The 24,079-nt window shown below is 43.1% G+C and overlaps 1 protein-coding gene across 1 annotated transcript; it reads right to left on the bottom strand.

The window, feature by feature from the left end:
• LOC109574399 (phosphatidylcholine transfer protein-like) lies at positions 1 to 24,079 on the bottom strand. The gene is made up of 6 exons (XM_019982413.2): positions 23,899 to 24,079; positions 8,672 to 8,786; positions 5,056 to 5,135; positions 3,466 to 3,637; positions 2,416 to 2,483; positions 1 to 1,317 (listed from the first exon to the last, which is right to left on the bottom strand). The coding sequence occupies exons 1-6, from the start codon at positions 24,037 to 24,039 to the stop codon at positions 1,252 to 1,254; spliced, it is 642 nt and encodes a 213-aa protein (XP_019837972.2). The 5' UTR covers positions 24,040 to 24,079; the 3' UTR covers positions 1 to 1,251.

Genomic DNA, 24,079 nt, shown 5'->3' with positions numbered 1-24,079 from the left:
TTGTCCTTGAAAAATAGGTTTATTTACCAAATATTATCCTAGATCACATGAATCTGGAAAACATTTGGGTTAGTTTCTATATTTCTGTTAGTACACTTGATTTGTATATTTCTTGTTGAACTTCAAGTCAATTACTGGAGCCTTTAAAAATAACTTTGGAAATATCATTCAGAAATACAAAAAATTCACTAGAGCATATAGATAGAGAAAGAAATAAACAGATATGATAATATGAAACTCAGGGGTTTATAAAAGAAGATTTGGGTCCATTGTGATTCTGGAAGATGGAGTAAATCAAGGTTATCTGCTCAGATAGTTTTTTACTAATATTTCCAAGTGAAACTTTTAAGATGTTTCCTACTCCTAATTATCAAAATGGACTTTTTTCTTTCCTTCTTATGAGATTCTTTTGTATCCTAGAGAAGACTATGTAGAATATTTATATCTCAAAGACACAAAGAAAGAATGGAAGTTGCACCAAGGACTTTTGCTCCTTAAGTTCATAACTTTTAGAACATCTGCAAACATTTTGAGAAGAAAAGGGTACATTTGGGCATGGGTAAAAAGGAAAAGTGGGCTTGAATTCTTCCTAGAGCCTCCTTTGCAGTTATAATAAAGGCCTGGTTTGTAAGATAATATAGGTTTCTTTAATTCCTCAAAGAATTGAGTGGCAACTTGAACAATATGGAGGACATCCCACCCATCCATCTTTATTATCCTCAGTTTGCTTCTTTACATCAGGGAGAAGATCTGCAAGTAAGATGGAAATCAAAAGATTCCTATGTTCTCAACCTAGAGGGGTGGGATGGGGAGGGAGAAGGGAGGGAAGTTCAAAAGGGAGGAGATATATATATATACCTTTCATGTTTTGGTTTGACAGAAAATGACAAAATTCTGTAAAGCAATTATCTTTCAGTAAGAAAATATACTATATATAAAAAAAAGATTCCTATGTTCTTGATTTAGAATTGTATGTCTTTGGAGCATTTTGGTAAGTCCATCCACAAAAAGTTCTGAGTTTTTCTTCAAGGGTTTTCTGAATCTGACCCACATTCTACAGTGAAACAAGGCAGTTTGTTCCAGAGTGGGGAGAATGGGAAAGGAAGTTAGGCATCAGGCTGGCACCCTTGGGCACAAGGTGCTGGAGTGTGTGCAGGCTTCTGAGATGGAAAAATGACAGACATCCTGAGCAGCAGAAGTTGGGGCAGTTCCAGGGACATCATTCATGAACAAAAAGCTCCCAAATCTCTCTTAGGTTCTCCTCTGGTACCTCAGGCAGGCATTCTCCAGGTCAGCCAGGAAGCCAGGAATTCCATTCTGCAAAGAAAAGGACATTGTCATTACTCTGTCCTCACAGCAACTACTCTTCATTCTCAGGATGTGGCAAGGGTGAAGGAAGATGCCTTGGGGAATAATAAATAAGACAATAGGGCTCCTGGTAAGATTTCAACAGAATGTTGGCACTGATGATGAAAAAGGTAAGACTCAGGGCACAGGTAATGTAGGGGCCACAGTTTTCAGACCTTGCATATTTTAGCTTTTGCTAGTAGAAAGCTCAGACAATTCTAAGACACTATTTTTGAAAAGAAAAAAAAATTCAGAAAATGGGACTGGGCTGGGCTGTGTGTTATTCCAAAAAGATGAAAGAAAGGACTTGCTTTACAAAATTGAAAATTGGTAAGAATTGGGAGCAAGAGGCAGGATATGTCATCCCTTAGTGTTGAACATTGCCAAGACTTTTCCCAAATGTTGTTTTGGTTACTCCTTCTCTACATTGTGGAAATATCCATCCCCATTTTTTGGAGGGGAGAAACTGATAGCTTCCTTAGATTACACAGTCGGAAGTAGGGACCAGAATTCAAAGTATGATGTGTTTTACTCAAGTTTGTGTACTTTCTTACTCTCCCTGTGAATTGGTGAGCCCACCAACCCGTAAGTAGGACCTCACAAAGCAGACTGAATGGTCTCCAGGAGTGATCTGCATACCACTGAAGTCCCTTCTCCTTATAGGAAGAAAACACAAAAATGAAACTGGAGGCTTCCCCAGGCTTGAGCATATCTCATTGTCTCCCAAGCCATGTTGGCCTAACTCCTGCATAAGCAGATACAGGGTCCACAGGCACCCTTGTTCCTACAAGGAGCAGGTTATTGTCCAAAGGTTCCAGAGAGTGATGCTGGTGGGATCTTGGTGGGAAAGTAGTGGGGAGCTGATATTCCGGGTGAAGAGTTTGGTCTTTTGTCCCAGCCTCAGTCCTGGGTGTTGGCAACCCCAGTCCTAACCAGAGTCAGTCAACCATGCTGCTTCGTAAAAGAGCATCATGAGGCCTGAGATTGCACATCTCTTCAGGCTAACAGCCCCACAGGGTAAGTCAATATTTGTCAAGCACGCTTCCCCCCTGCCTCAGGGAGTCTCACCTTGACAAGCAAGTTGATAAGCCAGGATGGAATCCAGCCACCAGGGTTTACGAAGCAATAAATAAATACTAGAGAGGGAAAGAAGGGACAATTCAAAAGGAGGAAAAATACAGCAGCAAACATCCAGGTTTACATTCAGGCCAAAAATTAAGGAGAGAGGTAACACACAATTCAAGTGGACTCTCCCATCTCCATTATGGGACACTTATATACACACTTTGGCAAACAGTCAAGGCACATTCTGCTGCTATTTATTTAACCCATGGCAAGTGCTAGATGGGGAGGGCATGGCAATCCACTCCAGTATTCTTGCCTGGAGAATCCCCATGGACAGAGGAGCCTGGGTGGCTACAGTCCGTAGAGTTGGACATGACCGAAGTGACTTAGCATAGCATTGCATAGCATAGCATAAGTGCTAGATATTTGGATATGTATCTCAGTTATTGCTCTCAATTATCTTCATTATAAAAGTTGATAAAATTAAACTCCAGTTTATAAATGATAAAATTGAGACTTAGGAGAGTGGGGTGATACATCCAAGGCGGCAGATCTAACACACACCAGAACAATGTTCAGATTTCCCTGCAGTCTCCAGGCCATACCCATTCCAGTCCAGCAGGTGGCCACACAAACCCCTCCCAGATTCTCTCCTGAGTATGGAACTCAAGGCAGACAGGTCCTGAGTCCCTTAGTTTTTGCTGAGTGAGAGGTACCTCCTCAGAGATGGTCCCACTAGCCTTCCTGCTCACCTCCAGCCAGAATGTGCAGAACAAGAGCAGCCTGAAGTGAATTCCTAAACCTTTTGGTTCACTTCGATGTTCTGATTTCATTTGCACAATGCAAGAGTAAGTAAAAAATACATTGATCAGATTTAAACATCCACCTTGCATTGTAGCCAAACTTCAGGGGTGGATTGAGTCTCCTCTGTTTCCTCTGAAGTCATGCCCAGTTCTCTGACCTCAGGGGAAATGCATCCTGCATATTCTGAGCCTCACAGTCACCGCAGCCCTCACAGGGCGCACCATACACCAACCACTGCCTTCGTTTTACCTTTGCTCCGGTTATGGCCAGCACTCTCCACAGCCAGCTTCACCTGGCACTGGCTCACCCGGATGAAGCCTGGTCTCTCTGGAAACTGTGGCAGCGAGGTGCCCTTGGCCAGGACCACCTGAATCTTCCGCCCTCTGAAGTCCAGTTCTCGCCGCTGCTTCACATAGACGCACTACACTGCCAGTCAAGGCAAGGCCAGAGTCAAACCTCTCAGATGGATAAAAGGAAAGCCCACAAGTCAGAAGCAAAAGGCAATTGTTTTGTTGCCTCCACTTGGTGTTTGCTCCCTTAATCTGCCAGTTACTTCCTGCTTGGTCTGCCTAACTTCCCTGCAGAGCCCTGTCACCTCCCACCTGGTGTTCTCTTTTCATAGCAGGCATGGTGTACATACTCAGTTCCCAGTGGTGTCTGACTCTTTGTGACCCCGTGGACTGTAGCCTGACAGGTTCTTCTGTCCATAGGATTCCCAGGCAAGAATACTGGAGTGGGTTGCCATGTCTGCTCCAGGGAATCTTCCTGACCCAGGGCTCAAACCCACAGCTCTCCTGCATATCTTGTACTGGCAGGCAGATTCTTCACCACTGAGCCACCCGGGAAGCTCAAGAGCATGCATTACCCACCTATCAGTGATTCTTTGCTGCTCTAATTATGAGGGGAACCCACTCCTCCTTTCTCCAATAAAGCAATGAGATCTCAGAGGATTTGTCATTTATCAGCTGTGATCCTGGGTAACTTAATTTTTCTGAGATTCGGCTTCACTGTGCAAGAACAGAGAGGAACACTGCCTGTAGACAGGCTTGGTGGGGGCATTGGAGAAAGACTGGAGCAGAATCTCACGCAGGAAGCAATGGTTCCTGTCATTGCTCTCTGTTGTCCCCGTAAGCCCTAATCATTGACCTCTGGGCACAGAAGATGCTCAGGCAAGGTTACTTATACCTGGTGACCACAGGAAGATATGTGGACATCGAAATAGTAGTAGGCAAATGTCCTCACTGGTTCTGGTTCACCAAGAGTAATATAATCATTTCATCGCAATAAAGATTCTCAGACCAGCCACCATGTCTATGGCACTATTACAGGGAAGGTAATTCAATGTTAAGAAACTGAGCAGGAAACACACACTCACAGGGTCCAGAGCCAATGCTGGGGGAGGAGGGGCGGTGGAGAGAGCTGGAAATGCGGGGCCTGAGTTCCATCCCCGAGTCAGCTGCTCACCGCCTGATTGTGCGCCTCGATCACCTTAACTCTCTGGGGCCCGGCTTCCTCCTCTACAGACTGAGGGAGTGTATTGAATTATCTGAAGGAAAAGTTGTTTTCAGGTCCCCAAATCTGGGGTACAAGGATTTTCTAGGAAAAATCTCGGGAAAGTATGAGCTGCCTTCCCACAATTATAGATGTTCCATGTCGTCAGACCCAGAAATCACACTGAGATCTCTGAAAGCTACACAAGAAGTGACAGCTTTAGCAGATGCTTATGCAAGAGTCAAAGACAATGTTGTCCACCTTCTGGATATACCGCCATTGAGTCATGGCCATGAAGAACAAAGACACTTAGAAAGCTGAATAATAGTATGCATTCGAAAAGGATACATCTCTGCTGGACACAAAAAAAGGGAACTCCATTTTCATGTAGGTCACTGTTTCTCCATTGCATTCTGTTTCATAGGCTTCTATTAGACAAAGCAAAACAAACAAACAAAAAACAACACAAAAGACGTTATTGCATCTGGAAGTACCTTTGGCTTCAATTCACAAGAAGCTTTGATATGACAACCTTGTAGGGTGATAAACCACTAACTCACGAGGCATTGAATTTTAGAGAAAGTCAAATATTTAGAACCACTGAAATCTTGTTGTCCAGGGACAGTGTCTGGTAGATAGAATAACACAGTAGAAATAAAAGAACCCAACAAAACTTGTTCATTGTATACCACAAACAACATTCTAAGACAGAATGCAGTGAAACAAAATTAGGCATCCAAAAATAAATTTTCAAGTTCTAAAATCTTGGTAATCATCAGATGACACTACAGTGCCAATAATTTTTCTGTTGTGACCTTTCTCCTCATCTTAAATTTTGTGACATATTACAGGTGTCCTGGAAATGAGCAACCCAGCTTAGAAATGAAGTTTCAAGAGAGGTTAGGTGTCCTTCTGAAAAAGCTAGAAAGTGGCTGAACTATGTTAACTGTAAGATGCTTGCCTCTCTCCCGTGTTGCTTTATATCATAGTTACAGGGACCAAATCTCCTTAACACCCACCATGCTACTGTATGCAAATAGCATCAGCTCTTGGAGAGAGAGAGCAAAGCAATGCTTTGAAGTGCACAGCATATGCCCTCAAGCTGTGTGGGAAGCTTCTACCCTTTAGAAGAGGAGCCAAGCCTAAGCTTCTGAAGGAACCAAGAGAATCCCTAGAGAAGGTGCTGACAGCACAGAAATGTGTTATTTAATTCAGCTTTTGAAAGAAAGAAAATCTATTAGAAGCAGAACATGGAGTAAAGAATTTATCAGTCCATTACTACAAGAGGTTGAAGATGACCTTGAAAGAAAAGGAATGAGTGGACATCTGCTGCTTTTGCCTGCTCTGCTATGACTCTCCCCTTCTTGCACCAGAATCTCATTCTCCTTCAGAGCATCACCTTTTACCTTCTTCCCCACTATGTAGTTTAAGCAGGACTGTTCAATTCAGTTCAGTAGCTCAGTCGTGTCTGACTCTGAGACCCTATGGACCGCAGCACGCCAGGCCTCCCTGTCCATCATCAACTCCCAGGGTTTACTCAAACTCATGTCCATTGAGTTGGTGATGCCATCCAATCATCTCATCCTCTGTCATCCCCTTCTCTTCATGCCCTCAATCTTTCCCAGCATCAGGATCTTTTCAAATGAGTCAGCTCTTCGCATCAGGTGGCCAAAGTATTTGAGTTTCAGCTTCAACATCAGTCCTTCCAAGGAACACTCAGGAATGATCTCCTTTAGGATGGACTGGTTGGATCTCCCTGCAGTCCAAGGGACTCTCAAGAGTCTTCTCCAACACCACAGTTCAAAAGCATCAATTCTTCGGTGCTCAGCTTTCTTTATAGTCCAACTCTCACATCCATACACGACTACTGGAAAAACCATAGCTTTGACTATGTGGACTTTTGTTGGCAAAGTAATGTCTCTGCTTTTTAATATAATGTCTACGTTGGTCATCACTTTCCTTCCAAGGAGTAAGCGTCTTTATATTTCATGGCTGCAGTCACCATCTGCAGTGATTTTTGGAGCCCCCCAAAATAAAGTCAGCCACCGTTTCCACTGTTTCCCAATCTATTTTCCATGAAGTGATGGGGCCAGATGCCATGATCTTCACTTTCTGAATGTTGAGCTTTAAGCCAACTTTTTCACTCTCCTCTTTCACCTTCATCAAGAGGGTCTTTAGTTCTTCACTTTCTGCCAGAAGGGTGGTGTCATCTGCATATCTGAGGTTATTGATATTTCTCCCAGCAATCTTGATTCCAGCTTGTGCTTCATCCAGCCCAGCATTTCTAATGATGTACTCTGCATATAAGTTAAATAAGCAGGGTGACAATATACAGCCTTGACATACTCCTTTCCCAATTTGGAACCAGTCTCTTGTTCCATGTCCGGTTCTAACTGTTGCTTCCTGACCTGCATACAGATTTCTCAAGAGGCAGGTCAGGTGGTCTGGTATTCCCAGACTGACTCAGTGTTAATTTCAGGGCTGGGAAAATGAGCAGAACATGGTCACAGTGATTAGTTCAGGGAAGGCATATGTGGACAGAATCCTGGCTTGCCACTCTCGCAAGTTTAGGCCCAAAAGTGGCTTTGTGAAGTTCTCAGGTAGCTTATAGAAGATCTGGGAGGACCAGAGTTAGGTTAAGAACCTCAGGATGATTCCAGAAAAGTCAAACTACTGCAGCCTCTGGACTATACTCCATAGTGTGGACTGTTGATAGCAAGTACCACACATCAGAGGCTTTGTAAATGGCTACAGCACATGACTGAATCACAACTGGCAGGGAGATGGCCAGAGAACACCTGGCTTCTCCCTCGAATATACGGCACCACCATTCCCCATAAAGTAAGAGTAGCTGAAAATAGTATGTGGCCCTAAACCATGACAAGCATGCTGAAGGAAATAATATATGATCCAGGCTGAGGCGATAAGAGCCAATCCTGAGGCTCTGGATGCCATCAGTAGGAAAGTTCCTGTTCCTCTGGGGTTGTGTACTCGGTTAGAATGTTAGCCTGCATCTTCTGGTGGCCTCTCTGCATGACACAGAATCTGCCTGAGAATCTGGTCAATACAGAAGAAGGCAGAGTCCAGCTGGAGAAATGAACTATTATGTGCAGCTATCCTGGAAGCCAGACAGCCGTGGATTTTCAATGTCATGAACCAATAAATGTTTTTGCCTTTCATTACACTGCAATTTGCTAGCTTTTCTTCCTTGCAACCAGCATTCCTAACCACAGCAAGTGCCTGTCAGGGTTTCTGGCCCCTGGGCTAGCTGTGTCTGGTCCATTGTGCCTGGGACAGCAGAGATCACTCCCCACTCTAAGTGCCAGAAATATCCCCTATTTAATGCCACTCATAATTCTCAATCATTTCTGGGAAAAAATCTAAGAAGTGTAGCCAGGTGACCAGCCTAGGCCCTTGGGTCTCTGGACTCTCCTCCCAGGTTAATTCCAGATTCTGCTACCCCAACAACCCAAAAGCACCCAACTGCTCACAGATTAAAAAAAAAAAATCATATTGTTTCATGCCTTCTTCATTTTACTCATACTGTTTCCTGGGCCAAACGTCCTTAACCCACTCACCCTTCACTTTTCACCTCACCATGTATATATATTCTTGCTGTTTATAAAACTTTGGTTCAATTTGTCAAACAAAGCTCAGACACCACTTTCTCCAAGAAGTCTTCCATGCTCTTCCAGGTGTGTGTGTGTGTGTGTGTGTATGATGACAACAAACTTGTAGTAAGTTCAAACAGGAGCAAATAGGAGAGTGAATCTATTAAAGTATAAAAAGGAAGTCCTAGAAGTATTGAAGGCATATTTCAGCGCAGCACCTCAGAATTTAAGCCAAAATTTAAAACGAAACATAGTATAATAGAAAGTAAACCTATTGATTTCTGCTGGTTAGAGAAAATAGCAATAGATTCTACCTTCTAACCGATTTTTTCTAAGGAATACATGTCACTCACCTGTAACTTGTGGGATCTGCCGTCTTATATAGCCTAAATCCATACAGATATCTACAAGTAGATCTGGTGGAGCTCTCAGGGTACCAATGAACTTATACTCATAAAGTCCAGTTGGCTGTAAAATGAGAACAGACAGAAACAGCCTATTGATTCCCCAGTTGCTATTACACAGCATATGAAAAATAGTTGCTTGTGCCATCTCACTACTGGGCATCTCCTCTGCAGTCTTGGAAATGCAATGGTGAAAGAACAGGTGAAGATCTTGCTGATCTTGCTCTCATAGTTCTATTTGTTCTTTACCACAGGTGCTGGTGACAGGTACCCAGGTAATTTAAGTAGGATAAAAGGAGGTGATGTGATAAATGGTGTCTAGTTTTGGGGGGCTGGTGGTTTGTTGTATATCACCAGGTGTTCAGGGAATGTCTCTATGAGGGATTTATCAGAAGAGTTTCTTCTGAGTATTAGAAGGAGCTGGCCATAGGTAGATGAGAAATGTCCATTCCTGGTAGGGAGAAGGCCCACAGGCTGATGGATTGGTTGTCTTCCTCAAAGAACAGAAAGTCAGGGAGACCAGAGAACTGTGATGGGGAAAAGTGATAGGAGCTGCTGTCAGAGAAGTAGTGGGGGCGGGGTCCAGAGGGCTTTGTGAACCAAGGCAGTGGGCAAAAAGATTTTATTCTAGTAACTATGGAAAGCCAGTCAATAACTAAAAATAGGGAAATTGTTTTCTTTTTTAATAGTTCTTGCTTCTTGGTAGAAAATAGAACATAAATGAGTAAGGAGATGGGTTAGAAGACCAGTACAATGATCCAGAGAAGAGAGGTTGATGATTGGCTAGAGTGGTAACAATAGTGATGGGGAGAAGTCAGTAATTTAGGGTAACATTTTGCAAGTAATGTCAACAGAAATTGCTGACAGATTGGCTGTAGAGACAGAGATAGCTAGAACAAATCTTTTAACATTTGCTTAAACAACCAGGTAGATGGGATATCCATTTCCTGAGAGAGAGAAAGCTTGCAGAGGTGGTGACCTGTGGGCTGACTGAGAGTTCTACTTTGAGCATGTTGAGTTTGAAGTGCTTATTAAACACTCATGTGGAAATGTCACATAGGCAGAGTTCAGACTATTTTAGATAACCATGGGCCATAATGAAACCCCAAACATTATTGTTTTACCAATTCCAAGATGGAATTTTTCAGCAACTGTTTTTTTTTTTCTATAAAAAACTTGTGTATAAAAGAATGAAAAAGGATACATGTAGATAGAGAGCAGATTTGTGGATACAACAGAAGAAGGAGAGGGTGGGACAAATTGAGAGAGTAGCATTGAGCATATACATTAACATATGTGAAATAGAAAGCTGGTGGAAGCTGTTGTATAACGCAGGGAGCTCAGCCTAGTGCTCTGTGACAACCTAGAGGCAGGGGTCGGGGGGGTGGGGTGAAAGGGGAGGATGGAGGAGACCTACAAGAGGGAGGGGATATATGTATGCTTATGGTTGATTCATGCTGTTGTATTGTATTGCAGAAACCAACACAATATTGTAAAGCAATTATCCTCCAATTAAAAATTTTTTAAAAGATTTAAAAAAGAACAAAATGGGGAAAGAAACACCAGCTTCAAATCACAGTCCTTTTTATTCAGAAAAAAAAGATCATTTCTAAATGTCTAAGTACAAGAGATTTTCCTTGTTTTCAAGCCATATTCTGTGAGGATGTAGGCTGGAGGGGATACACTTCACTCGCTGTACAATGGCAACTAATTCCTGACACCCCTGCCAAAAAGTTTATTGTACAATTCCTGACCCTCTTGGCAAAGGGTTCTTTGTTAGGATTAAACTAATGACTTAGTTCCAGTACAGAAACAAACACAAGAAACAAAAATGAACCTTTTAAATGTACCTCTACTTCCAGGTGCTAACGCAGTCCTAATGGCTAACCCCAGAGGAATGAACCTACATTCTTAAACATTGTTCCAAGAACTTATGTGAAGTCAAGGTGTAAACGTGAAAATCTGTCTAGAGATCCTGAGGCTTCAAGGGTCTCCTGACTTAGGTGGCATAACCATAATTCTCAGTTTAGGAATCTCAGATGTCTGTGAAAGTACCTGGAGGAAAAAGGAAAGTAAAGTTGAAACTGAATTCATACGGGTGTTTCAGCTCTGAGAGCACGTGGCATTATACCAAGAGTTTCCAATGAGCAAATGAGAGACTGGTAGGTCTGACCTCCACGCATGCTGTGCCATGGAACCCCACAGGAGGGAGGGAGTCAAGAGAAAAGTCCTCCTCCTCCTGTCTCCTCCCATCAACTTCACAGAGGATGAGGCTTTATACCAGCACATATCTACACCCACACACGTTTTAGTTAGCTTGGGAAGACAAAGAATTACCTTCTGTTCAGGAATAGTGTGGCCCCGTTATCTATACACAGTGAGCAAAAAGGATAGCTATGTGTAGAGATTGTGATCTCCCCAACTTCACATGAATTAGCTTTGGTTATCTGGATAAATGAAGGCAAACTGCTTCCTGGAACTAGTTCCCAGCCCTCCTGCATGTATCGATCATTTGAGCCCTTAGGGACTTCAGTCCTGTAATATTACAGAAAAGAAAAAAGAAAGCCCTCAAGGAAGAGAAAAATAAAACAGTGTGATTTATGTGAATACCCAAGAATGAACTATCATGACAACTTTCTTTAAACACTGTCTTCATGGCAGGACTGAAAAATGCCAGAACACCAGAGGACAAATTGTGGGATGACACCTTTCCTTGTCCATCAATAAAATGTTCTTTACAGGTGTTTAGCAGCCCCATCTGAATTCTTGCATCAAAGAATCATTTCCTTTGAAAGAGGACCTCAGCAAACATATTCACAACTTCATTTTGTCTTTGAAACAATAAAGTGAATTTTTATAACTATAAGAATAATTCATATTAATTAAGAAAAACTATAAAATGTGAAGAAAATTTAAATGGCATGTAATGCTAAAATCCACAAATCCCTAATTGCAATATATGATATATTGCTTCTCTTTTTACCATTTTTTATTGAAGTATAGTTGATTTACAGTGTTGTATTAAATTCTGCTGTTTAGTAAAGTGACTCAGTTATAGATATACATACCTTCTTTTCCATGGTCTTTTCCATTATGTTTTAATTTATCACAGGATATTGAATGTAGTTCCTGAGCTATACAGTAGGATTTTTTGTTCACCCATCTTACATGTAAAAGTTTGCATCTGCCAGACCCACACTCCCAATCCTTCACACCCCCGCTCTATCTCCCCCAGGCAACCACAAGTCTGTTCTCTATATCTGTTAGTCTGTTTTCGTTGCATAAACATGCTCATTTGTGTCCTACTTTAGATTCCATATATAAGTGATAGCATATCACTTATATGCTGAAGGACTGATGCTGAAGCTCCAACACTTTGGCCACCAGAGGCGAAGAACCGATTCCTTAGAAAAGACTCTGATGCTGGGAAAGATCGAAGGCAGGAGAAGAAGGGGATGACGAAGGATGAGATAGTTGGATGGCATCATGGACTTATGGACATGAGTTTGAGCAAACTCCAGGGTTGGTGATGGACAGGGAGGCCTGGCGTGCTGCAGTCTATGGGGTCTCAAAGAGTCGTACACGACTAAGTGACTGAACTGAACTGATTTTCTATACAGTGCGCAAAAGGGATAATTATGTATGGAAAAAAAGATCTTCTCAGCTTCCATGAGTTAGCTTTGGTTATCTGGACACATGAAGACAAAGTGTTTCCTGGAATAAGTCCCCTTCCCTTTTGAATGTAGTTTCTGCTCTTAGTGACTTCACTCCAGTAATACCACAGAAAACAGAAAGCCCTCTAAAAGAGAAAAAGAGAGTGATGCGACTTACGTGAATACCCAAGAAGGAACTACTATGACGACTGCCTTTAAACAGTCCCTTCACGGCAGGACTGAGAAATGCCGGAACACCGGAGAAGCAAAGTGCTGGGTGACACCTTTGCTAGTCCGTCCATAAAATGCTCTTTTCAAGCACCGAGTAGCCCCACTCAAATTCCGGGTCAAAGCAATTTTTACCCCTCATTCCTTTCAAAAGAAGGGGTTTGTTTCAAAAGAAACAAACTCACATTTTCATTATGTCTCTTAAAAATGAAATTTTCATAATTATAAAAGTAAGTCATATTCATTGAGAAAAATTAGAAGATGCCAAAAATAATAAAGAAAACTAAAACATGTAACTTCATAATCCTCAAATACCAACTGAATATTTTGCATATTTTTTGAGTAAATAAATATTTCTATGTGTTATACAATGGGAGTAAGATAGTATAAACAGACTGTATTCCTATTTTTAATGACATCATTTTGAAACTGAGTGATCAGCTAATTTTATTATTCTGTAAGTTATTTCTGTTTCCATATATTTTCACAATTATGAACATTGCTGGAAAAATTATTCCAAATGGACAAACCTGGTTCCTAATTCTAACTTTCTCATTAGGCAAGCAAAATGCCTCTTCAGAGATCAATTTTAGGGTCAATGACATTAACATTTTAATGCTCTTTATACTTTTTATAAATCTTTAAGAAAGAATTTTACCTATTTATACTCTCACCAGTAGCAAAGAAACATCTCACCAGGACTGGGTACCACTGTTTGTACAAATAATTTAGTAGGAGGACGCATAAATCTTAGTTTTATTTGGGCAATGTACTGATGTGTAATTCTCTTTCAAATTAGAGATATAATTCTGGTGCAAAATTTTTTGCAGATACGTTTTGAAATTCTAACATTTCAATAAATGACTAAACAAGTATACTCAAAAGGTGCTTGGCTTTTCCTGAAGGTCCTCCAGAAAAACACTTTTAAGAATGGCTCAATTTCTTTATCCAAAGTAAAATGCAATGCATGCTTTTCTTTTTTACATTACTTTTAGGGTTAGTTTCTACTGTATAGCAAAGTGAACCACTTGAACAAATATCCACTATTTTTTAGGACCCTGATGTCAGAAAGATTGAGGGCAGGAGGAGAAGGGGGAGACAGAGGATGAGATGGTTGGATGGCATCATCGACTAAATGGACATGAGTTTAAGCAAACTTTGGAAGACAGTGAAGGATAGGAAAGCCTGGCGTGCTGCAGTCCATGGGGTCACAAAGAGTTGGACACGACTGAACAACCGAAAAACAACATACTTTTCTAATGACGCACTGATTACAGGATACTGTAATTTCCTACACTACAGGTGGTAAAAGAATTAGTCAATGGTAGAGAATCAGTTGATACCATGTGTAGAATATAATTCCCAGAAGAAACGGGAGATTCATTATAGCATATACTCTCTTTCTTACTAAGAAAATTGCACAGCTGATAATTTTCCTCATCTCTTTTACAGGTAGAGGCAGCCATAAGACGATTCTTTCTTCTTTTGAATATGGGTATGATTCTAGAGCTGAAGCAGCTATTTTGTGATTAAGAGACAATAAAAATGAGAAAGCAGAGTGAAAATATTCAGAGTTTTACTGACATTGTTGATCAACTGATTCAATGCCAGCAACTGCTAACCTCTGGACTACCTGCTAGGTGAGAAATAGAAACCCCTCTTTGGGGACTTCCCTGGTGACTCAGCTGGTAAAGAATCTGCCTGCAATGCAGGAGACTGGGTTCGATCCCTGGATTGGGAAGATCCCCTGGAGAAGGGAATGGCTACCCACTTCAGTATTCTGCCCTGGAGAATTCCATGGACTGTATAGTCCAGGGGGTCCAAAGAGTCGGACACGACTGAGTAACTTTCACTTTCCCTTTTCACTTGTTTAATACTTTGTTAATCCAGTTGTCTGTTACTTGCAGCTACAAGCAATCCTACTCATTACAAGTGGTTCTTATTGAGAATTTTATTTGAGCTCTGCGATCCTGAAAAACAACAGAGATTAAGAAACTCTCCCATGCTTTGTGTTTCAAAAAACAGCTATCACAAAAGAATCACTTTTACACACACACACACACACCCTTTGTTTACCTATCACAAGGCCAGACACAACACCTCTAAATTCCCTTTGACGGTCCCACAAATGATCCTCTAAGCTACTTATTTCAAGGATCAATAGGCACAAAACGCTTGTTCACCAAACTAGTTAAGCATCTCCTTCCTCCAGACTCTAAATTTTGGCCCAGCCTCAGTCTAAGCAGCATCCAGCCCTGCTGAGAATGAACTGGCCTCAGGGTAAGACATTCTGTTCTATTCTTCAGCAGACCACCTTCACCTCACTTCCCCACAAGCGGTTTCAGTCTTGCTGACTCCTCTCTCTCTGGGAAAAAAAAAAAGACCTTTCTGCCTCTCCCCTGAGAAACTCACGGATCTTATGGTCAAAGTATTCTTCCTAATACAATGTCCTCCAATCTAAGTCCAGGTTTGCTTCTTATTTGGCATTAAAGTAGACTGACAAAACAGTACTGATCAGACTTCTGAACATTTCCAAGCATGTGAGACTGTGTGATTCATTATGGAGTTCATTAAAAGAGCACACAATACTACACTATGTAATTCATTAAAATAGTACAAAAACACATAAGCATTACTGAAACGAATAGTTAAGGAAGAGAATAAGAGATAATGGACACAATTAATGGACATTAAACTGCAGCATATTTAATTCTGCATAGAAATCTGAAACTTCACACACTCTATTACAGAAAGTTCCACCTCCCTCTACTATGTACCACAGGAAAAAAAAAAACACAGCAACAACCACCATGGGCCCACTATATTCTTGGGCCTGAGAAAACAGTCAGGCAAGGTTTACACTTGGCTTTTCAGCTTGGAATGGATTTGCCTTGGTGATCTGTCAGCGTCACTACAGCTGCCATGCATTCTGCGCTGGAAGCTGTCCAATCACTCTGACCTGCTATAAACTCTTTCAATAATACGAACATTCATTTCTCTAAACACAGTGCAGGTTCTAGTTTTAGGTTCACTATCTTGTGTAATCTCAATAGAGCCCTGTGGTATCAATAGGGACACTGGTGTCACGTCCCTATGACATGAAGCTCAGAGAGGTGACATACTTGCTCGAGTTCTACAGTTAGCTCTGGGGACAGCCAGAGAGAGGAGGGCACCATCCCCTTCTTCTCCCCACGACGGCTCCTAATATGGCTCTACTCTCTCTGCACACTTGCTCCAAGCCACTGTTCCAAACGACAAGCTAAAGATGTCAATAAAGATGGCACAGGCTCTCAGAGCTGGAAGGAGTCTTAGATCCTTATGAAAAAAATGACAGCAACGCATCAAAAGGCAGCTGATGACTCCTGCTGGCAAAACCTGGATGGGAAACTTTCCTTCCAGTCCCTAACCCAGTGTTCCTGCCCCAGACTACCCAGAAAAATGCAAATCTGCAGAGACACCAAGTAGCTTGGTGGCTGTCTAAGACGGGGAACGGAAACAGGGGATGACTACAAATGGGGAACAGGTTTCTTTGGGGATAACACAAATATTTGAACATTAGACTCGGGGAAGGATGTGTGACTCCATAAACTTACTAAAAATTAGTGAACTATACACTTAAAATGAGTAAATTTTGAGGTACTTAAATGATACCTCAAGAAATACAGCTGTTAAAACTAGAAGATTATGAAACTCACTTAAGGTCACACAAGTAATGAGCTTGACCTGAAGCTCATTCGTTGCAAAAGAACCTGGACCTGAAGCCAGCGATGTGACGGCAGAGTTCACAGCCTATGATCCCGCCTCCAAGCGTCACTGGCCTCTCCCAACATATTATTAGAGAAACAACAAGCCGTCAGAGTAGACAGAGCTCTGGCCAAGGCGACCATGTGATTGAACATTCTAGTGGACAGTTCTGAGTGAAAGAGCTTTGTCATATGTTTCACCAGGACAAACATAATGCAGGTCTTGAAGGGTAGAGTAGAACAGAGATCACCCTACTCACAGCAAACACCATTTAATTTACTAGGGGCTTCAAAATGTATCCTCTCATTGGATCCCTGGCACAACTCTGGCAGAAAAGGAATTATCTCCAGCTTACAGATGAGGAAGCTGAGACTCAGCTAGGGCCCTAGGTTCATAAATCCCAAAACCTCAGAGCAATTAAGCATCAGAACTGTATTTTAGACCAGGAGTTACTGAATCTGTCATGCTGTCTATTTTTCACAGTCCACAGCTAACAATAGTTTTTTAGATTTCAAAGTGGTTATGTAAGTCAATATACAGCCTCTTAGTCTATAAAGCCTAAAGTAGTTTCTATTTGGCTCTTTGCAGGACAAAAAAAAAAAAAAAAATTTGCAATCCCTGCTTTAGACCATTGCCGCCACCACTTCTAAAAACATACAGTCCAGAAAAGCTCTGGATTACTAGAGTCATACTGCTACTCCACATGCAAGAGAGGAATCTTTGCATTATAAACCCCAAATATATTATATTTTATTTTAAATCACATGTGGCTTTACCATTTAAGCTCAGACCACTCTTCAAAGTAAATCTGCTGATCTTGAGCACACCATACAGGATAAGCAACAACACTCTTAAACAAAACATATTCAAACCCAGAAAACCAAAGAGAAAAAGAAAATCTTAAAAGAAGCTGTCAGGAAGGAAAGGGCCATCACTCTACTTATAGAGGAATACCGATGATAATTAGAGCAGACATCTCATCAGAAACCACTCTGCAAAAAGAGAAAAGGTAGGGTGAAATATACACTAAATCAATCACTGACCTAGAATTCTATACCCAATGAACCCATCCTTCAAAAGTGAAGAAGAAATACAAACTTTTTCAGACAAACAGAAACAGGGAATTCATCAGCAGCAGACCTGGCTCTGGAAGAAATGTTAAAAGAAGCTTTTCAGGGAGAAAAACATATGCTATAGGTCAGGAACTCAGATAGACATTGCATAAAAGGTGCCTGTTTTATTGTCTTAAAGTTTCTGGAAGGTATGAACTTTCTGTCTGATGAATACATCAGGCATCACCAAAATGCAGGCACACAGTAAGTTCTGAAACACTGCTTGAATGGGTCATGAAGCAGTATTTTGGAGGTTTCTTCTTACTAGGGTGTATTCAAACAGCCCCAAACCAGCTGTGCAATACAAAGTCTGACTTACACCCGCAGACAGGCCTGGGGGATCTTGCTCCCCCCTCCCCGCTAAGGCATGCCTTCAAATCTTGGACCAGCACCTTGTGATCAGTCAGCATCTTCATGCTGCCTCACACCACAGGCTCGTCCTGAGAGAAGTGAGGAGAGAGAGCTGAGGCTCCAACATTATCTATCCAGTTACACTGAGGGGCGATGGGGCAGGAGAGAGACAGAGAGAGCGAGCAGACCTGCACCAGTGGCAGCAAGTAGAGGAAGGCTGCACATGCTGCTCAGCTTTAGCCACGGTGGTCCTACCCACTCGTACATATGGCTCTGTAGGTGTCCCCAATGCATCAACTGCTCCATCGATCATGTTGGTACCTAGTAGGATGGGAAAAGGGAGAAGAGTCCTTCACCCAGAAGTGAAGAGGTCCGTGATGCAAGTCGGATTACGATTCCATCTGGGAAATCAGAGTGAAGCTTCTCACCACTGAGGTAAATCTGTTTCCATGGCAATTTACACTGCTTCCTTGCAAAAGACCAAGCCATCTTTTGACACAGCACGGCTGAACCTAGTTTTCCGAGTAAGGCCAGGCTCTCAGTAGTTCAGTAGGGCAACAGCACAGGAAAGAACAGTCCCTGGGAAAGTACTGTCTTCTCTTGACCAAACTCACTGATGAGAAGACCTTTGCAAGGACAAAGGCAGCCGCTTCACACAGGGCCAGACACTTGGTTTCAAATCGTAAGAAGTCAAGCCCTCAGTCAGATTTTTCCAGACCAACATTTTCTTGGTCTAAATCAATGATGTGAGCTCTGCATGCCAGTTTCACTCCATCTACAGGCAGGTCACAGTGTCTACTGGCATAGAATCCAGCCTAAAGCTCCAGGGAGACCTGACTGCAGATCTCTGGGAAAGCTTTTGCAAATGACCCACGACCCTTCTCTCCAAGGGAACCTTCTCCCTGCTGTTCAGGGGACCACATCCACTCCCAAGTGGACACTGACAAACCAGGAAGAGTTGGTCTTCACCTGGACATGACTTCCACCTTAAGATAGTCCTCCTTTTCGCTCTTCCCTCTCCTGCCTCTTGGTGCCACCACATGGGGTGGTGCACCTGAGCACCACATGAGAAGCTCCCCTTACATCAGTGGTTCGCAAAGTATAATCCACAGAGCTTCGGTATCACCTGGCCATTCGATAAAAACAAAATGTAAAAAGGAGGAGGAGGACAAGTAAAGAATGTAAAGCCAACTCTCAAGTCCCACCCAGATCCACTGAATCTGAAACGGAGTAGGATATTAACTGTGAATTTTAACAGGCTTTGCAGATGAATGTTAACAGGCTTTGCAGATGAGTCTAGTGTATGCTCAAGGTCAAGAATTACTCTGCCATGGATCATTTCATTCAATGTTTGTCAGAACCAATGATCCTAAAAAGCAAGAATTAGACTTGTTTTGCAAATGAGGAAGCTGAGATTTTAAATGAAACAGCAGCCGGCCTATATCCCCCAAGTAGTAAGTGGGGGCCACTCTCCAACACCAGGTTCACCCTGGTCCTGTGTCCTTCTGGCCCCTCCTGGAAAAGGAGGGAAGGTCAGCCTGGAACTTAGCACTCAGCGTTCCCTCTACTGCAATGGTTTATAACACAGCACACTCATTACAATTTCTTGGGAAGCTTTCACATGAAAAAACAAAAAGAAGCAACAAAAACATATTTTATTTTGAAGCATTTCAAACACACCAAAGTAGACAGGACAGAATAATCAGCCTCTAGGCGAAAGGGGAACTTCTCAAAAGGACCATCCAAGCTCCACTCCAACTCTGTTTACGATGGGGCTCTAATAGGGCTGAGAGGTGACCTGAGAGCTCCCCAGGCAGCTCTTGAGCTGTGAGGAACACTCTCTGGTCCATTTCTCCTCTGATATTTGCAGGGCGCAATCTCTTCTTTCATTTATATCTCCACTCAATTGTTAACTTCTGGAAGAGGGTTTTTCCAGATTCCCTGTATCTAAAGCACACCTGGATATCCCCACCTCTGCCATAAGATCTCTGTATCCCTTCATCCCACTTTGCTTTTTCTGTAGCATTTTTCAGCTGTCATTTCATTATATACTATGTTTATTATCATCAGTGAATACTGTTTATTGTTTAAGAAGCTTATTCACTGAACCAGCAGCTCCTACTGCCTGCTCCCTGCTTATGCCCAGTGTCTGTCAAGGCACTACCACATCGGAGGCACGCAGTGAATATCTCCTGAATAAATGAATGATAGTGGAACAGAGCAGAGACTGTAACTCAAGACTCTCTGCCTCCAAAATCCATGCTCTTTTCCACAGCACCACATAGACTAGCATAGCACACAGCAGTGTTACCCTAGCTTCGCTTTCAGTTCAGTTCAGTCGCTCAGTCGTGTCCTACTTTTTGCGACCCCATGGACTGCAGCACACCACGCCTCCCTGTCCATCACCAGCTCCCGGAGCTTACTCAAACTCATGTCCATCGAGTCGGTGATGCCATCCAACCATCTCACCTCTGTTGTCCCCTTCTCCTCCCTCCTTCAATCTCTCCCAGCATCAGGGTCTTTTCCAATGAATCAGTTCTTCATATCAGGTGGCCAAAGTATTGGAATTTCAGCATCAGCATCAGTCCCCCCAGTGAATATTCAGGACTGATTTCCTTTAGAATTGACTGGTTTAGCTTTGCTTAGCTTGGAGAAAAAGAATGTAGTTCTGAATTGAAGCAAGCTATATATTTGGTACTGAGTTTATCCAAGTACACTGGTTCGTGTCTAAGTACTAGCTATGAGGGCTTGTGTGGCTCACTCTGGGTCTTACCGCCATCCATAAAATAAGAAAATAAACCTGTCTCTACCTATTTTCTATATTTATTGAGAGGGATAAATGAAAACTTACATGTAATAGCATTTTTTATATTAAGGGGCCATGTAAAGATAAGTTAGCACTACACTTGGGGAGAGAAAAAGAAGGTGAGAACAAGGAAACAGAGTAGGCAAAGAAAGCAGGACAAAAGCAAAAAGAAAGGGTGATGGGAATTGGACAGAATGGTTGCAAAGAGACTTTCTAAGTCTAAAATTCTGTGATTTAATAGGAAAAGAGAAAATGGAAAAGTATCAAAAGTAGCCATTTGTGCAAGAACAAGATTCAGAATTATTCGAGTCTACTAAAAAGAAGCCACAATTTTTTTTACTTTAAAATACAATTTATCTGTCATACTGCAAACTCTCTCAAGTACCTGTATGCTTATGTCAGTCTTTTCAAATCATGTGATGGTAACTTCGTTACAGCATCATTTTTAGATCATGATCACTCCTCCCTAATGCAGACTCACAGCGGGTTATTCCCTGTGGAACAGCCAGCCTGGTTCAACTGGATAAAAGTCACTGAAAAGTCTGAGAAGGGGGCCTGTCTGATTCTTCTTATTCCATAAATTCCAAATGGTACACCCCTGATGAAACAGCTAATATGCTTTGTATGCAAACCATGATGGACTGCCTTTACCATAATCAGGACATTCATCCATTGAACATGTCCCTTACTCAACAAAGATTTAGCAAGAACTTTGATGAAAAGGGTTATTTTTGTATGGGTACCAAACGTAACCTTACTGAAACAAAATCAAGCATTTCAAGAAGCCTTATAGGATTACCTGTCTCAGCTTCTGCTCATGGGTTTCACATTAACAAGAAATAGGAAGAGACAGGAAGAAGCAAGGGACTCATTCCAGCAGGGTGGAAATCTGTAGATGGTTATTAAGAAATAAGATGAATAATGTGTCTATTGATGGGACTGAAGGAAAGGTCTTAATGCAACTCCATCAAAAGTCAGGTGGATCAATAAGACCCTCTGCTAGTCCCCTAACATTAAAGGGCCCCAAACAAGTCCACTCTGTACACCAGTCGGAAGAACTGAAAAAGCCAGATGATAACAATTGCAATGAAAACCCTGACCTGGAATGACCAGGGCAATAGTCTGGTATGTAAACCAAGGTGAACATTAACAGAGGGGCCAGGATTTTCTGGTTGGACCTCCAGTCAGGGACCTGGGGACCCAAGGCCATATGCATAACGGTTCTGGGCCGGGAAGTGGGTGGACGAGGAAACAGAGTCACATAATATCAACAGCATGCATGGTGGATGAAACCACACTGGATCACCAGACAGAAGAGGGCACAGGGTTTTAGGGGAGATAAGTGCAGGTCTAGGCAGGGTAGGACAAGCTGAATTCACTTGGACATGGAGTGGCATTCAGAGACAAGATTTACTAACCGAGGGATTTGATGGAATTCTCCTCCAGGAGGAAAGTAAAGGATGGGAGTCAACCTGGAAAGAAAATGCGGCTCTAGCAAAATGGGTCAGGCAGCAAATAACACTGGATGTGCAACTAAGGATCTAGGAAAGGGCTCGCACCTGACACAGCAGGGTCCCTAGACACTGAATGCACGTGCAGATCACGGTGGCCATGGGCAGTGGTCCCAGCCTAGCTGCTGGGGCTCAAGGCCACGCCTATGGCCTCAAACTTACGGGAGCTCTCTGCAAAGACTTGTAGCTTACATCAATGTACTATAACTGCCCTCATGCCCAGAACAGGTGGAAATACGACTTATATCATGGTTCAGAGGGATAAGAACAGTTCTGAATACCCATCCTCCCCCCAGGAGGGAGGTGGGCCCTGCTCCATGTCAATACACAATGGAAACAATACAAAACCAGACATTCGGCCTCAGCTCAGGCAGGGGCTGCTGTGGGATAAAAGGCACAGCCCTTCAGGGGATGTGAGGGGAGTGGTCAGGGCTGATGGGAGGACAGGACCAGTGTGGAGGAGCCATGGGCCCTGGACCAGCCTAGTCCCCCAAGCACAGCCCACCTGGCATACTTGCCCTCTAGAGTCAGTGGAGGAGTGTATCATAGCGTAGGTCTGGAGCTAGAAAGCTGAGTTCCAACCCCAGAGTGAGTCTTGAGCCTTCAATTTAATCTTTCCATATATCCATTTCCAAATTGGTAATAAGGTGATAGTCCATATAGTGCCTGACAACATGGCACCGATGTGAGGACTAAGTCAGTGTCTGCAGAGCACTTAACGGTGCCTTGAGCGTAAGACAGCATGAAATGAGTAGGCTATTACTGTAGGTTTTATTTTTTACACAATCAACAGGGCCATTGGAAGGGGCATGATAAGATCACAATCTCTTTCAGGTGCTTGATTTCAGGTGTGCAGGATGGAAGGGAAAGGGTGGAAGGCCAAAAAGCAAGTCAGAAGATCACTGCAATTTTAGGGAAGAGGTGGCACTCAGAGTGACAAAGGTCAAGGGGAAAAAGGGAAGGGAAAGGGGCCAGACATCAGATACATCTGAGCAGTGAATTGCCAACATTTGGCAAATGCCTGGAAGTGGCCTGTGCGGAAAATGAAACAATTTTATCCAGAAGATAAAAGGATTTTTTCTGAAAACATGTCCATTTTTGCAGCCAGGTAAATGCTTAAATGACACTCAGAAATTAATTCTGCCTGCTCCACACTGAGCTTCCTGCTCATTGACCCTGGGACACACCCAATGACAGGCCATCATTCCACCTGGCCGGTTACCTGGCTCCAAAGGCCTGCCGCCACACCCGCAACTCCATTCCTCCTACCCTTCAACTTTTCCCCAGACTTTTTCTCAGGCTAAAGCTATTCGGTGCAGTTTACAAGGAAAGCGGCAGCACTCCAAGGAGCAAGTTAGTGAAATGACTAGAGTGGACGGTAGGTCCCTTCTCAGCAACATTCCTCACACCACACATACCACCCTGTACATCCACTCTCTGAACACCCCGGTCGCTTTTCTTCCTGGATTCAATCTTAACATACTCCCCGCCACACAGATAGCACTGGCACCCACGTGGGAAAGAGGCTCACGTCCCTTGCAGGCAAGTGGGTGGGGCTAAGCAAGAATCCGCAGACCCACGTTTTCACTCTGCCATCAACTTTTGGCAAAACACTTGCCCTGTCTGGTCCCCTCACCCCCGCCCCCCGGGAGCACTTCCCACCCCCATCCCCCGGGAGCACCTCCCAGTCCCACCCCCACCCCCTGGAAGCACCCCCCACCCTGTCCCCCGCAGACGGCCGCCCGGCGGTCCTCTAGGGACGGACAGCTACCTGGTCCAGCAGCCGGTAGACGCTGATGCCCTGGGTCTCCTCCAGCAGCTCCCAGGCGGCCCCGGAGAGTGCGGGCCGCTGGAGCTCGGCGCAGGCTTCCCTGAATTGCTCCTCCGAGAAGGTGCCGGTCCCAGACTCCATCCTTCTGCAGCGGCTGCCCCGGGGCCTGGAAGGAAGAGGG

This window comes from Bos indicus, chromosome 19, assembly GCF_029378745.1.
Source record: "Bos indicus isolate NIAB-ARS_2022 breed Sahiwal x Tharparkar chromosome 19, NIAB-ARS_B.indTharparkar_mat_pri_1.0, whole genome shotgun sequence".
Taxonomy (NCBI): Eukaryota; Metazoa; Chordata; class Mammalia; order Artiodactyla; family Bovidae; genus Bos; species Bos indicus.
This window is presented reverse-complemented; position numbering and strand designations above follow the sequence as displayed.

Bases quoted from the DNA above. Each gene is read 5' to 3' on its own strand.
- LOC109574399 (XM_019982413.2), bottom strand. From the start codon at position 24,039: ATGGAGTCTGGGACCGGCACCTTCTCGGAGGAGCAATTCAGGGAAGCC. The intron at 8,787-23,898 runs GTAGCTGTCCGT...CTCATTTTACAG, and splicing joins TCTACCGGCTGCTGGACCAG to CCAACTGGACTTTATGAGTA. The intron at 2,484-3,465 runs GTAAAACGAAGG...TTCCCTCTCTAG, and splicing joins TGGCCATAACCGGAGCAAAG to TATTTATTTATTGCTTCGTA.